Genomic DNA, 12,320 nt, shown 5'->3' on the forward strand with positions numbered 1-12,320 from the left:
TCAGTCCTATATCCCTGATACCTTCGCTTGTCTACTCACAGGTTGCTTGCTGTGCTGCGCACTCGCTAAGCCAGGAAGAGGGGAGGGGACGGCACACAACGCCAACTCCCATCAACATCAGCTCTCTTTCACTTCCGTACCTGTGACCCCGGGTCACGCTGACCTGTCACTCCCATCGCTTCTTTCCGCTCCCGCTCCTTCCTTCCGCATTGTTTTCATCTCAGGTTATGTTTCATCCTTAGTTTGTGCCTGCGGGATGTATCATTCCTGGGCTATCTGCCATATTCCTACGCCCATCGCTGGGTCTAATACGGTCCAGTCGCCCAACTCTTGTTTATAATTAACTCGTGTGCTTTTATACATGGCTAATTTTCTCTCGGAAAACCTGAACGGACGTCGAGTAGGTTACGATCAGTTTATCGAAGCCCGCCAAGTGCGACGCCCCTGTCTTGTGATCTCATTCCGAGACCCAGAAGCTAATTTGTCCTCCATTCATGCGTCTTCTAACCTGCATTTAACCTCGAATAACCGTGTCTGGGCCTTCTGATTCCTCGAGCAGCATGGCTGTTTATCTGCAGCTCATCTTCGCTCAACAGTAAATAAACCCCGACGTCCCCGACTGGGCGCACCGGGGCTAAACGTTGTTCCTTGTTCCTTGCCTCTGCATTTGACTTGGACTTATTCAAAGGAACGCTAAAAAGGGACACAAGTGTCACACGTGACAAATCCAGATCCTCTCAATATTCTCGTTGCTTTTTTCCAAGAAATTCTCCGAAATCCATCTTTTGTCCCTGGATACCTTTCTCAATTCCATTGCCATCTACAGCTAAAATGACGTATCAGCGCGCCACCCGTGCGTCCGCGCGCTTTGAGGTTCACCTTGCGACGGACAAGTTCAGGTGGAGTAACGCGTACGTGGTATAATTGAAGTTAGACTTTCTCATCATCACCATCACCCAACACGGTACGTCAATCAGGTACACAAACTTGATTGACACGGGCTCGCGTGTCGATTACGAGACGTTGGATTTGGCGTCATGTTACCAGGTGGCGGTGCTATATATCCGCTCTCATCTGTCGCTGGGATGATCTTTACTTCGAAGCCGAAGGAATATACTATAGCTGGGTGGATTTATATACCTTCCTTGATATCTTGAAAGTCTCCCAGGGTGGGCTGTTTCGACGTCGGGTTTGTAAAGTGAGTTGTATATTTTCTTGATCGGTTGTAAGTGCTATGCAACACTCGGCGTATATGCATGTGAAATTGGTATACAATATCAGGTTGTGACGCTTTATCGTTCATTGAAGAAGATAAAAATAGGATGCGGCGCTCCCGAGCGCCATGGATACATTATTGCGAGTTGAGCCGACTGGTAGTATATTGTACGTTGATTAGGATTCAAGTTGTGCAGCAACGCACAATCGCGACAATTACATGCTTGGTATGCGGATGGTAAATGAGGTTAGTCCCGATTGATGTGACAATGTAATTAGAGTAGAGCGCTCAGAGTTAGGAGGAAATTTAAAGTTGTGGGCTGTGCCCGAGAGAATGCACTAAATCTGTAAGAGGACTCAGAGGGCTATGGGATACACTCGTATCTCTCTGGGTCTTTCAATATATGGGAGGCTCCGTCCCACTTAACTGACTATCTCTCGAGGGCTAATTAGTACCTTACCTATGCATATACGTGCTCATTTACCATTAAAAAAAACCGCTACACCTCCCGGGCCGTTCAATATTGTACTCAAGAATACTGGCACGTGACTTGCCAGGTGGCTACCTTCTGATAATCGATCTGCCAAACTGAGCCACAAACACGTTGCCACCCTTTTATTTCGAGGTATACTCAATATCGATACCTTACCCCTCCCTCCAGCAGAAGGCAAAACTGACTCTGGAAATAACACCACAAGATGTCAATTGATGCGACACGAAAGCCACTTCATGGGCCATGGGAAGGAGATACGAAGATTGTGCTAGGTATTGATATTGGGACTACACAGAGTGGCGTCGCATTCGCCTTCTTACAGAATGGTATACAGTATACATAGTATTTACAGTGAATGGGTGGCTTACAGGTGAATATGCGTAGGTGGAACTCAGATGATCCAACGTGTTGTAAAATGGCCAGGACAAGAGGCGCGAGACGAACAAGGCAAGATTCCAACACTCGTATGGTACGATAGGGATAAGAAGGTATTTTGTTTTACTCTTAACTGTTGTTCAATCTTATGAATAAGATTAATTTAGGCGGTAGCCTTTGGTGCCGAGGCACTACTACCTGCTATCGAGGAACAAGCCGAAGATAACGGTTGGGTCCTCGCAAAGTATTTCAAGCTTCATTTACACCCAGCTGATATGCAAGCAAAACACGATCTCAAATTAGATGGTGAGACAAGTCCACTTGGACGACTCGGTTTTGTATTAATACTAGAATCCAGAGTTGCCACCCGGAGTCACTCTCCGTCAAATATACGCCGACTTCTTGCGTTACCTTCTCAAACACACCAAAACGTTCTTCGAGGACCGCGTTCTTGATGGGCAACAGACATGGGCACGGTACAGCCCGACGATGGAAGTGGTAATCGCCCATCCAAACGGCTGGGGCATTCGTGAACAGACGTTCCTGCGATCTGCGGCTGTGGCTGCAGGATTCTCAACTGATGAAAAGGCGCTGGCAAGTGTTCGGTTTGTGACTGAGGCTGAGGCGTCGGTGCACTTTTGTATCCATCATACAAATCTTGGGAGCATTCTCAAGGTGGGTAGATCCCAAATCCGGTAGTGTTAGCTGCATTATTGATGAGCGCCATTCGGATGTAGCCTGGTATCAACTTTGCGGTTTGTGATGCTGGTGGTTCCACGGTTGATACCACTTTGTATTCAGTGAAATCGGCGCGCCCCATTCTTAAACTCGAAGAGAAGCGAGCGTCGGCGTGTGAGTATACTTTATATAAGGATAGTTGTAGTTTACTGATATCTCATTAATTTTAGGTGTACAGGCTGGCGCTATATTCGTCGATTTTGAAGCTGAGAAGTATCTGCGCCGAACTATGACGGGTGCAGGGCTAAGTTCGGAAGATGTCATAGAATACACCAAGACCGGGGTCAAGGACTTCGAAATGTTTACCAAAAGGGCATTCAAGGATGAGACGGCTGAACAATCGATTGCTATCGCCAAAACTCGGTTCAATAATACTGCCATTAGAGCCCGCCGTGGTCGTATGGCCCTTTCTGGGTAAGCCTTGTCACTTATTCATGCCCCCCCCCCCCTAACAAGTGACCCCCCAGGTCTACTGTAAAAGAGTTCTTTGATGTGTGCACTCAGGAGATTACAGCGAGCGTTGATAAGCAAATTAACGGCCTTAACGTGCCGGTATGCAGTTGTTTCCTTCCTCAAGACCAGGGCTTGACCACACACCCTAGTACATTCTATTGGTCGGAGGGTTTGGAGATAGTCCGTACATACGAGGCGAATTCAAGAAACGATACGAACCACGGGGTTCGCAGGTTACTCTCACCAATGACTCTACGTAGGTAAATGCGCATTTAATTCGGAGTCGACCTGAGGCTCTTGTTTGTCAGGTCCAAAGCTGTCGCAGACGGTGCAGTCATTTGGAGCACACTGAGCAGTGTTTATTCGCGTGCTCCACGGTACTCGTTTGGCACTGACGCTAGCACATTGTATAACCCTTTTGTTCATGATCGTCAAGGAAGAATTCCCTATACGTGTGTCAGCGGCGAGGAAATGGTCTCAGGCACATGGTCGCAGATAGTACAAAAAGTAAGCATTGATACTTTGACAAATCGTTTGAAGCTTATCACTGGCCCGACAATAGGGTGTAGCGTTGGACGCTGAAGTGGTGTGCAGAGAGTCGTACCGTCACTTATACGAAACTCCAAATCCCTATTTAGAATTGTACACTCTTGATTTATTGGCATACTCGGGAGAAAACAAGCCAGAGTGGGCACTTGACACTAATGGTTCGTATTTAACTCTCCTACTTTGCGAATAGGCCAATAGAGTAAGTTGTTGTTAGATGAAATGCTCCCTGGATTCCAAAGATCGTGCACGGTTCGAGCCAACCTGAAAAACCTCCAGGGAGCACTCCAGTCATCTGTAGGCCCTAACGGTAACCGTTATTGGACCCTGAGATACCAGGTCTGTATTCGATTTGGAGGTACTGAGCTTGAGGGCTATATGGAGTGGGAAGAAAAGGGGAGCGTTGATGGTAGTATGCGTAGGACCAGTGGTTTAAATCAATTGTTAGGGGGTAAAATGCAAAGGACCGGTCTCCATCATATCGCAGGAGATTGATTTGTAACGCAATCAATATTCAAACCAATGAGGGTAGCTTATGTGAATAGTTGTCTGAATATGGATAACAAATGGTATTTAGTTTAAAACACGCATCAATAAGCTTATTGAGGCGGAGACGAGTCCAAAAATGGGAATAAACGGCGTTGTTTCCTTGCACCCAATTCGCAAGGCCATATGTGCACTGAAGGCTATAGCTAACCCAATCACACCCCTCTCCTGGGAATTGGGGCTGTATCGTATCAACGTCATTCACGTGATCGATCGGTGTGGCTATCCTTTGATCAGCAGCCCTTGTGCACCATACCCGAGTTTTGACCCAATTTACCGCACAAAGATAATATACCACCAAACCTAGGCAACCAGCTTGCACAATGTCAATCGATGCGACTCCAAAGCCATTTCGTGGCCCATGGGAAGGAGACACGAAGATTGTCGTGGGCATTGATATTGGGACAACTCAAAGTGGCGTTGCGTTTGCCTTCTTAGAGAATGGTTTGTGTCACTCAGATATTTATCAAATAAGCTCAAATAATAATAATAAAACGCAGGCGCAAGTCAAGTCATACATCGTGTTACGAGATGGCCAGGACAGGAGGCACACAACCAACAGGGCAAGATTCCAACGCTCGTATGGTATAATACAAACAAGAAGGCAGGGTATTATACCGGCAATTATGATGATCTTGTGCTGAGAGCGACTCAATTAGGCGGCGGCATTTGGTGCTGAAGCACAACTTCACACTATCGAAGAAGAAGCCGAGGACAACAACTGGGTGCTTGCAAGGTACTTCAAGCTGCACCTCCACCCGAACGATATGCAAGCAAAGCACGAGCTGAAGCTTGAAGGTTGGTCATATGTTGTCTAATATCGAGACACTTACTGAGACCTATATACAGACTTACCACCTGGAGTCAGCCTCCGTCAGATCTACTCAGACTTCTTGGGATACCTGCTCAAGCATACCAGGGCATACTTCGAAGACCGTATCATCAACGGCAAAAATATATGGGAACGATATAGTCCAACGATGGAGGTTGTCATTGCACACCCGAACGGATGGGGTGTTCGCGAACAGGCATTCCTTCGAACAGCAGCTGTAGATGCGGGGTTCTCGACGTCCAACCAGGCAGCGAGCAAGGTCCGATTCGTAACCGAAGCTGAAGCGTCAGTGCACTTTTGCATTCATCACACGAATCTGGGAACGGTTCTTCGGGTGCGTATTCTGGGTCACTGTAGATGTTGCCACCGCTAAGCGCCGGTCCAATCTAGCCTGGAACTAACTTTGCTGTGTGTGACGCTGGTGGCTCCACAGTTGATACGACATTGTACTCGGTGATATCAGCGAAACCGGTACTGAAACTCAAAGAAGAGAGGGCGTCGGCATGTAGGTAGATTGTGTATTACATAGCGCCACGCTGACGAGTTTGTCCAGGTGTGCAGGCCGGTGCCATATTCGTCGATTTTGAAACCGAGAAGTTCCTACGAAAGACCTTGGCGAATGCCGGGCTTTCACCAGATGACGTGGTAGAGTACACAAAAGCTGGCGTCAAAGACTTTGAAGGGTTCGCCAAGCGTGCGTTCAAGGACGATACCACTGAACAGTCCATTGCAGTAGCCCACACCAGGTTTAATAACTCTGCCATTAGAGCCCGCCGTGGTCGTATAACACTTTCTGGGTAAGTATTTGATGACGTTTTGTATAATTTTGCCTTATAGAAATGCTTGCCTATAAGCTCAACGGTAAAAGGCTTCTTTGACGTGTGCGTGAAGGAGATCACAGGGAGTGTTGATCAGCAAATAAATGGTCTTAACGTGCCGGTACGTAGTCATTTTTCCTTAACATAATGCCACTCAGTGCGCGACCTAGTACATTCTCTTAGTGGGAGGCTTTGGTGATAGTCCTTATATTCGGAGTGAATTTAAAAAGCAATATGAGCCGCAGGGCTCGCGTATCACAATCACCAACGACTCAACGTGAGTGAATGTTGCTCTGGATCCTACAGGCAACTCACGCTTGTGGTAGTTCGAAAGCTGTTGCAGATGGTGCAGTGATCTGGAGTACACTCAGCAGTGTTTCATCTCGTGCACCACGATACTCTTTTGGAACGACCATTGCTCTTCCCTTCCTTGCTAATGTCCACCGCCGACAATATCGAATCCCATATAAAAATGCTAGGGGGGAACAAGTCGTATCGGGCGGATGGTCCCAAATAGTACAAAAGGTTTGTTTTTAGCTTTGAATTTGGTATTCAGATTTTACTATTATTCTATGAAAGGGGGTAGCATTGGACTCTGAAGTGGTGTGTCGTCGACCATACGTCCAACTTCATACCACTCCAGATCCTAACCTGGAGTTATTCACTGCTGATCTCCTTGCATATTCAGGCGAGAATACTCCTGAATGGGCACGAGATCCATTTGGTCCGTATAGTATATCTGGTATTTATGGCACCAAATTTACGCTAATTGCATTGTTCAAAGGAAATCTTGCATCTGGATTTCAAGAAGCGTGTACTATTAGGGCCAACTTACAACACCTCGAAGGGGCATTAGTGTCGGCTATGGGAAAACACGGCTCCCGCTATTGGACACTGCAATTCGATATTTGTATTCGTTTTGGCGGGACCGAACTTGAAAGTTATTTGGAATGGGAAGAGAATGTTGGTATATTTGATTCGTATACACCTCTAGAAACTGATAGTAAGAAATAGGGAATTAAACGGACAGGGCCAGTATCTATTGTCCCTCAAGATACTATTGATCTTTAGCTCAGATTAGTTGGGCTGTGGGCATTTGGGTAGTATAACGTAGCCAAATTGATTGTTTATGTATTTTACATAAACAAAGCCCCAAACGTCTTTGGTGATTCCCGGCTCAGTAATCGCTTGAATGCTCATCAATGGGCTATACACCCGGGCCGAAGAACTCTTTCTTGGATCTGGAGAGTTTGGGTGTATTATGTTATAACTGCACGCCTCTGGTACTTAGTTTTTAGCCCCTAAAATATATCAAGAATCTGAGTGTAATCGCAACAAGCCGTTCTCATAATATACGCGACTAGCGCCCATCAAAGTAAACGCCCAGCTAATTGCCTACATCCCCCCTTGACTTTACAACACGTCCCACCATCCATTAATTCTGAATACTAGTGTACACAACTCGGACCATCAATGAGACTCAAATTCTTCTCTAAATTATGGAAAGACACAGCATTTGGAGACCAAAGCCGTCAAACCCCAGTGGATGCGGGGTCACCTCCATTGGATGCTGTCGGATCTAGACCTGAGTTGCCCGTGGGAGTTCTGGCACGGGCAAACAGTCCTTTTCAGCAAAGGCATATATTCGCTCCGTCTAATTACAGAAAATCAGATAAATGGTTAAATCTTGCAACCTTTTCGAAAATGCTCAACGACATTGGTCCATTATTTTCCCCCCTTGCAGAAGCAATAAACAATCTCGTTTGGTTTATTAGAGCACACGAAGTACTATATTAAATTATAACACTCTTTAATTATCGGATTAATCTACTTCCCGACTGTAGGACATGGTCGCGACGAGAAGGGAATATGCAGAACTTAGCGCCCAACTCGAGGGATTATTCAAGGACCTCTGTAGCCACTTTTCAGCGGGCACATTGCCAATTATGACTACTAGCATACTTAACGTGTGCAGGTGGGGACTATCTAATATCTGTGGATATAAGCATTGAAGTAGGATTTAAGGGCGATCCAGACGGAATTGCGGCAGCTATATGCCGCTGAAGATAAGGATACGATATCACGTTTGCTAAAGGCCAACAACGATCTGGACAAGGTTATGGGGTGCTATCGCCGCATCCAAGACCACCTCAACCGGCTGATGGTGTGTGAGATGCGAATATGTAACCTGGGAGGATGATTAATAAAACACTTAGCTGAATACCAATCTGAACGTTCTGAGAGTTGTAGATCAGCAGAAAACGGCAAGTGCACTGTTTATCCAATTTTACGAGCAACATAGACCCGCTGAACTCTCTTTATTCTGACTAAAGGAAGCGCAATTAAACAAACTCAACCCATCCGCAGCGGCACGCTATGACTCTGCAGAGGCAACAACCATAATTCAAAGGCGCCAATGCACTTCAAACACACGCGAGCAGGTGCTGTCGGAGCTAAGAGTTTGGCAACGCAGTGGAAAAAGTAAAATATGCTGGATAAATGGTATGGCCGGCACTGGCAAAACTACTATTGCGAACACTCTATGCTCTACGCTTTACGACAATCACGAACTTGGAGCGAGCTTCTTCTGCACAAAATCTTTGCCTGAGTGTCGCAATGTCAAATCTATTCTCTCCACGATCGCATATCAACTTGCACGGTTCTCTAACCCATTCCGTATCGCTTTACTGGAGGCATTGGAACGTGATCCTGACGTCCATACTAAATTGCTGCAAGTACAATTCGAGCGTATGATCCTTAAACCATTACAGGCCGTAAAAAGCAGTTTACCAGCCAACACGATTATTGTGATCGATGCTTTGGACGAGTGCGAAAACGAAAACGGAGTCAAACAGATATGTGATGTGTTGCTCGAATACGCACTGGAGCTACCGGTCAAATTTCTTATCTCCAGTAGACCCGAATCCTACATCCGAGAGCGGATGGATAAATTGACCTTGAAAACGCAGCTAACTCTACATGAACTGGATGCTAGGACCGTCGAGGCAGATATCAAGACATACCTCCAGCGGGAGTTGGAATTGATACCTGTTACATTCACCGAGGAACAGCTAGCGATATTAGCCAAACGTGCAGGCGTGCTTTTTGTCTATGCCGCAACTGTGGTCCGGTATATCGGAGCTCGGAACTCTTCAGAACGATTGCATTCCATATTAATGGGTTCAGAATCTGAGTTACGCTCACCCAACAAGACACACGACATTGATGTCTTGTACGAAACCATACTTAGGTCAGCATTTAGTGATTCCCTGGAGCCCTCAGAAACCAGGCGGATGAAACTAGTGTTGTACACCGTAATTTGCGCACAAGAGCCTCTTACAATTGGTAGTCTGGCAGGACTTCTGAACATGAGCACTATAGAAGTCCATGAAGCGTTGCGACCTCTGTGGTCTGTTCTATATGTCTCCCAATCCCAGTCTGACACATCCAAACGAGTCACCACACTTCACGCATCATTTCCCGAATATCTGCTAGACTCCAATAGGTCTAAAGAGTTCCTATGTAACGGCGAGGCACACAACAGTAAATTAGCTAAACTATGCCTCGAACGAATCAAAAGGAACAAGCTGCAGTTCAACATCTGCAACCTGGAGACATCATATATTTTTGACGACGAAGTTCCAGACTTGGATAACAAGATAACAAGGGCTATCCCACTAGATCTTTTGTACGCATGCAAATATTGGGAAGCGCACCTAGTGTTGGGTCGGAAGTCCAGTGAACTTGCTAAAGCGTTACATGGATTTCTTTCAAAAAACCTACTGGTATTTATGGAAGTCTTAAATTTGCACAAGCAATTGGTCAAATGTATTGGATGGATTGAGAATGTCGTGTGTTGGATACGAGTAAGTCAGTTGTTTGTTTATTATCGCTGCATAGTCAATAAATTTGTTCAGGGTTCGGATTGCTTCAAAGATGTGGAGCCTCTGGCCCAAGATGCACAACGATTTGTGGCTATTTTTGCTACGAACCCTATTTCTAGGTCCACGCCTCATTTATATGTGTCCATGCTTGCTTCGTGGCCAGACCACCGACTCATTTCCAAATATTACGCCAAACCGACCAATTGCCTATTCCACTTCAAGGGACTTGCATCAACGGAGCGACAGATGGCTTTATTGAATGTGATTCAAGTCCATGAACCCGTCTACTGCGTCGCATTTGCACCGAACGGCCAATTCTTTGTTACTAACACCCCAGACAACACCATTGGTATCTGGGATGCTATCAGTTGCCAGATGAGAACAGACCCAATGAGAGGGCATAGTTCTCGGGTCCAATGCCTTGCTATCGCCTCAAATAATATCAGTATCTGCTCTGGCTCATGGGATGGTAGCATTCGCATCTGGCATTCACAAAATGGGCAACCAATGGCTGGCCCTTTCACGTATAATCGTGATGTGCCGGATAGGGTATACTCAGTGAATTTCTCATTCGATGGCCTCTTAATCCTCTCAACAACGGCCCTGGGACACATCTATGTATCAAGTTCTCAAGACGGGAGTTTAAAACACCATCTCAGGGTTGGAATGGAGTGTGGCGAAGTTTTTTCGGCTGCTTTTTCACCCAATGCTTCTGTTGTTATTGCTGGAATCGGGCCGTCCATATATATGTGGGATACACAGAAAGGCCACTTAATATGCGAACCATTAACAGGGCACACTAAATTCATATACCAAATAGCCTTTTTCCCAGACGGAAAGCGATTCGTTTCATGCGGCGATGGTCCAGGAGGAGGGGAGACACGTATATGGGATGTGAGTGACTACAAAACGACTCATACTATATTCGGAAACCATCGACTTGGGGTTAGCTCAGTATCCGTCTCTCCTAATGGGGCATTCATTGCTACAGGATCTGAGGATTGCACTGTACAAGTACGCGATACGGAGACCTGGGAGATCTGCTCCATCCTTCACCACGTCAACAGCATCGAATCGATCGCGTTCTCACCTGATAGCACGCGTCTTATTTCTGGGTCTATAGACAACAGTGTATGCATGTGGGAAGTGCAAAAACAAAGTGGGATTTTAATAGGAAGGCAACAAGAAGGCCATAGCGACTGGGTCAGGTCTGTTGATTTCTCGCCATGCGGAACCTATCTTGCCTCTGCTTCCGACGATTCAACCGTATGTATCTGGAACGCACGAAGCGGACGATTGGAAGGAAATCCACAGAAGGGTCACAAGAGGCGGGTTCTATTTATCGAATTCGTCGGTGGAGATCGAATTATTTCGGCGTCTGCAGACAGAACAATTTGTGTCTGGGAAAGTGAAACTGGGAAGGTCAAGGACATAATTCACCAAAGTTATTCATCAGATGAGGATTGGCGTCGCGAAAGGCTTCCATTCGCTGTATCACCTGATGGTAGCAAGATAGCGTACGGGAGTCGTCGTGGGATCATAAGCATGAGGGAGTGCGAAGAAAGAACGTTTGAATTCGTACCACTTGGCAATTTCTGGGGAGTTTGCTCGATTTCATTTTCACCCGATGGGGAGACCTTGGCTTCCGGCCATGCCTCCGGAAGCGTCGCACTTTGGGATGTTGGTAGCGGAGAACCATTGTTCGATCCATTCGCCTCGCCCATAGGCCATTCAAAATGCGTTTATTCCGTCGCGATTTCCCCGAATGCCCTTTACATAGTCTCGGGCTCGCAGGACAATACTATACGCTTGTGGGATATCCAGAATGGGTTGCCGATAAATGAACCATTCCGAGGCCACACCGGGACTGTCAATTCCGTTACGTTCTCCCCCGACTGCATGCTTATTGCGTCCGGGTCCGAAGACAAGTGTGTACGGGTATGGGATGTAAAGAGCGGACAGCCCATCGCATTATTCAATGGTCACATCGACATGGTCTGTTCGGTCAAGTTCTCTCCAGACGGACTTCAAATCGCTTCTGGATCAGGTGATAGATCGATACGTTTTTGGAATGCGCCAATACACAAAGAGTGAGAGAATTTCATTTCATTAAATTCGTAAGCTATTACTTAGTTTAACCTCCTTAAGGACCCCATGCCTTTCCGCTCATGACTCGGACGGCGAGAAAGACGATACCTGCCTTCTGGACTGGGAGATGGATATGGATGGATGGGTTCGTGATGATGAGGGCCGCTTATTGGCCTGGGTGCCACCCGATCTACGAAACGTCCTTCTCCGGCCCCAGAATACTTTATTGATATCGCGCCAAGGATGCATTGAAATCGAATTTTCCAAAGATAAATCCGGCGATCAGTGGGCGGCTTATTACGCACCATCGTAAGGAATCAACAACCCACTG

General features: G+C 46.5%; 3 protein-coding genes across 3 annotated transcripts; all 3 read left to right on the forward strand.

Annotated features, from left to right (window-relative positions):
• Positions 1-1,914: 1,914 nt before the first annotated feature.
• On the forward strand, positions 1,915-4,316 carry RhiXN_09269 (uncharacterized protein; the record flags this gene model as incomplete). The annotated part of the gene is made up of 11 exons (XM_043329085.1): positions 1,915-2,035; positions 2,094-2,197; positions 2,252-2,390; positions 2,443-2,759; positions 2,822-2,936; positions 2,993-3,236; positions 3,290-3,374; positions 3,425-3,531; positions 3,584-3,782; positions 3,838-3,982; positions 4,039-4,316. 11 exons carry the CDS (start codon positions 1,915-1,917, stop codon positions 4,314-4,316), a joined length of 1,854 nt encoding a protein of 617 aa, XP_043180531.1.
• Positions 4,317-4,690: 374 nt separating this feature from the next.
• On the forward strand, positions 4,691-7,088 carry RhiXN_09270 (heat shock protein 70 kDa 12B; the record flags this gene model as incomplete). Its single annotated transcript, XM_043329086.1, has 12 exons — positions 4,691-4,811; positions 4,868-4,947; positions 5,027-5,165; positions 5,217-5,533; positions 5,590-5,704; positions 5,753-5,996; positions 6,054-6,138; positions 6,188-6,294; positions 6,344-6,542; positions 6,597-6,741; positions 6,802-6,980; positions 7,032-7,088. The coding sequence occupies 12 exons, from the start codon at positions 4,691-4,693 to the stop codon at positions 7,086-7,088; spliced, it is 1,788 nt and encodes a 595-aa protein (XP_043180532.1).
• A 1,433-nt stretch (positions 7,089-8,521) lies between these two features.
• RhiXN_09271 (Vegetative incompatibility protein HET-E-1) lies at positions 8,522-11,995 on the forward strand (the record flags this gene model as incomplete). Its single annotated transcript, XM_043329087.1, has 2 exons — positions 8,522-9,883; positions 9,935-11,995. 2 exons carry the CDS (start codon positions 8,522-8,524, stop codon positions 11,993-11,995), a joined length of 3,423 nt encoding a protein of 1,140 aa, XP_043180533.1.
• Positions 11,996-12,320: the final 325 nt, after the last annotated feature.

The sequence above is a fragment of the Rhizoctonia solani genome, chromosome 5 (genome assembly GCF_016906535.1).
Source record: "Rhizoctonia solani chromosome 5, complete sequence".
In the NCBI taxonomy this organism is placed as follows: Eukaryota; Fungi; Basidiomycota; class Agaricomycetes; order Cantharellales; family Ceratobasidiaceae; genus Rhizoctonia; species Rhizoctonia solani.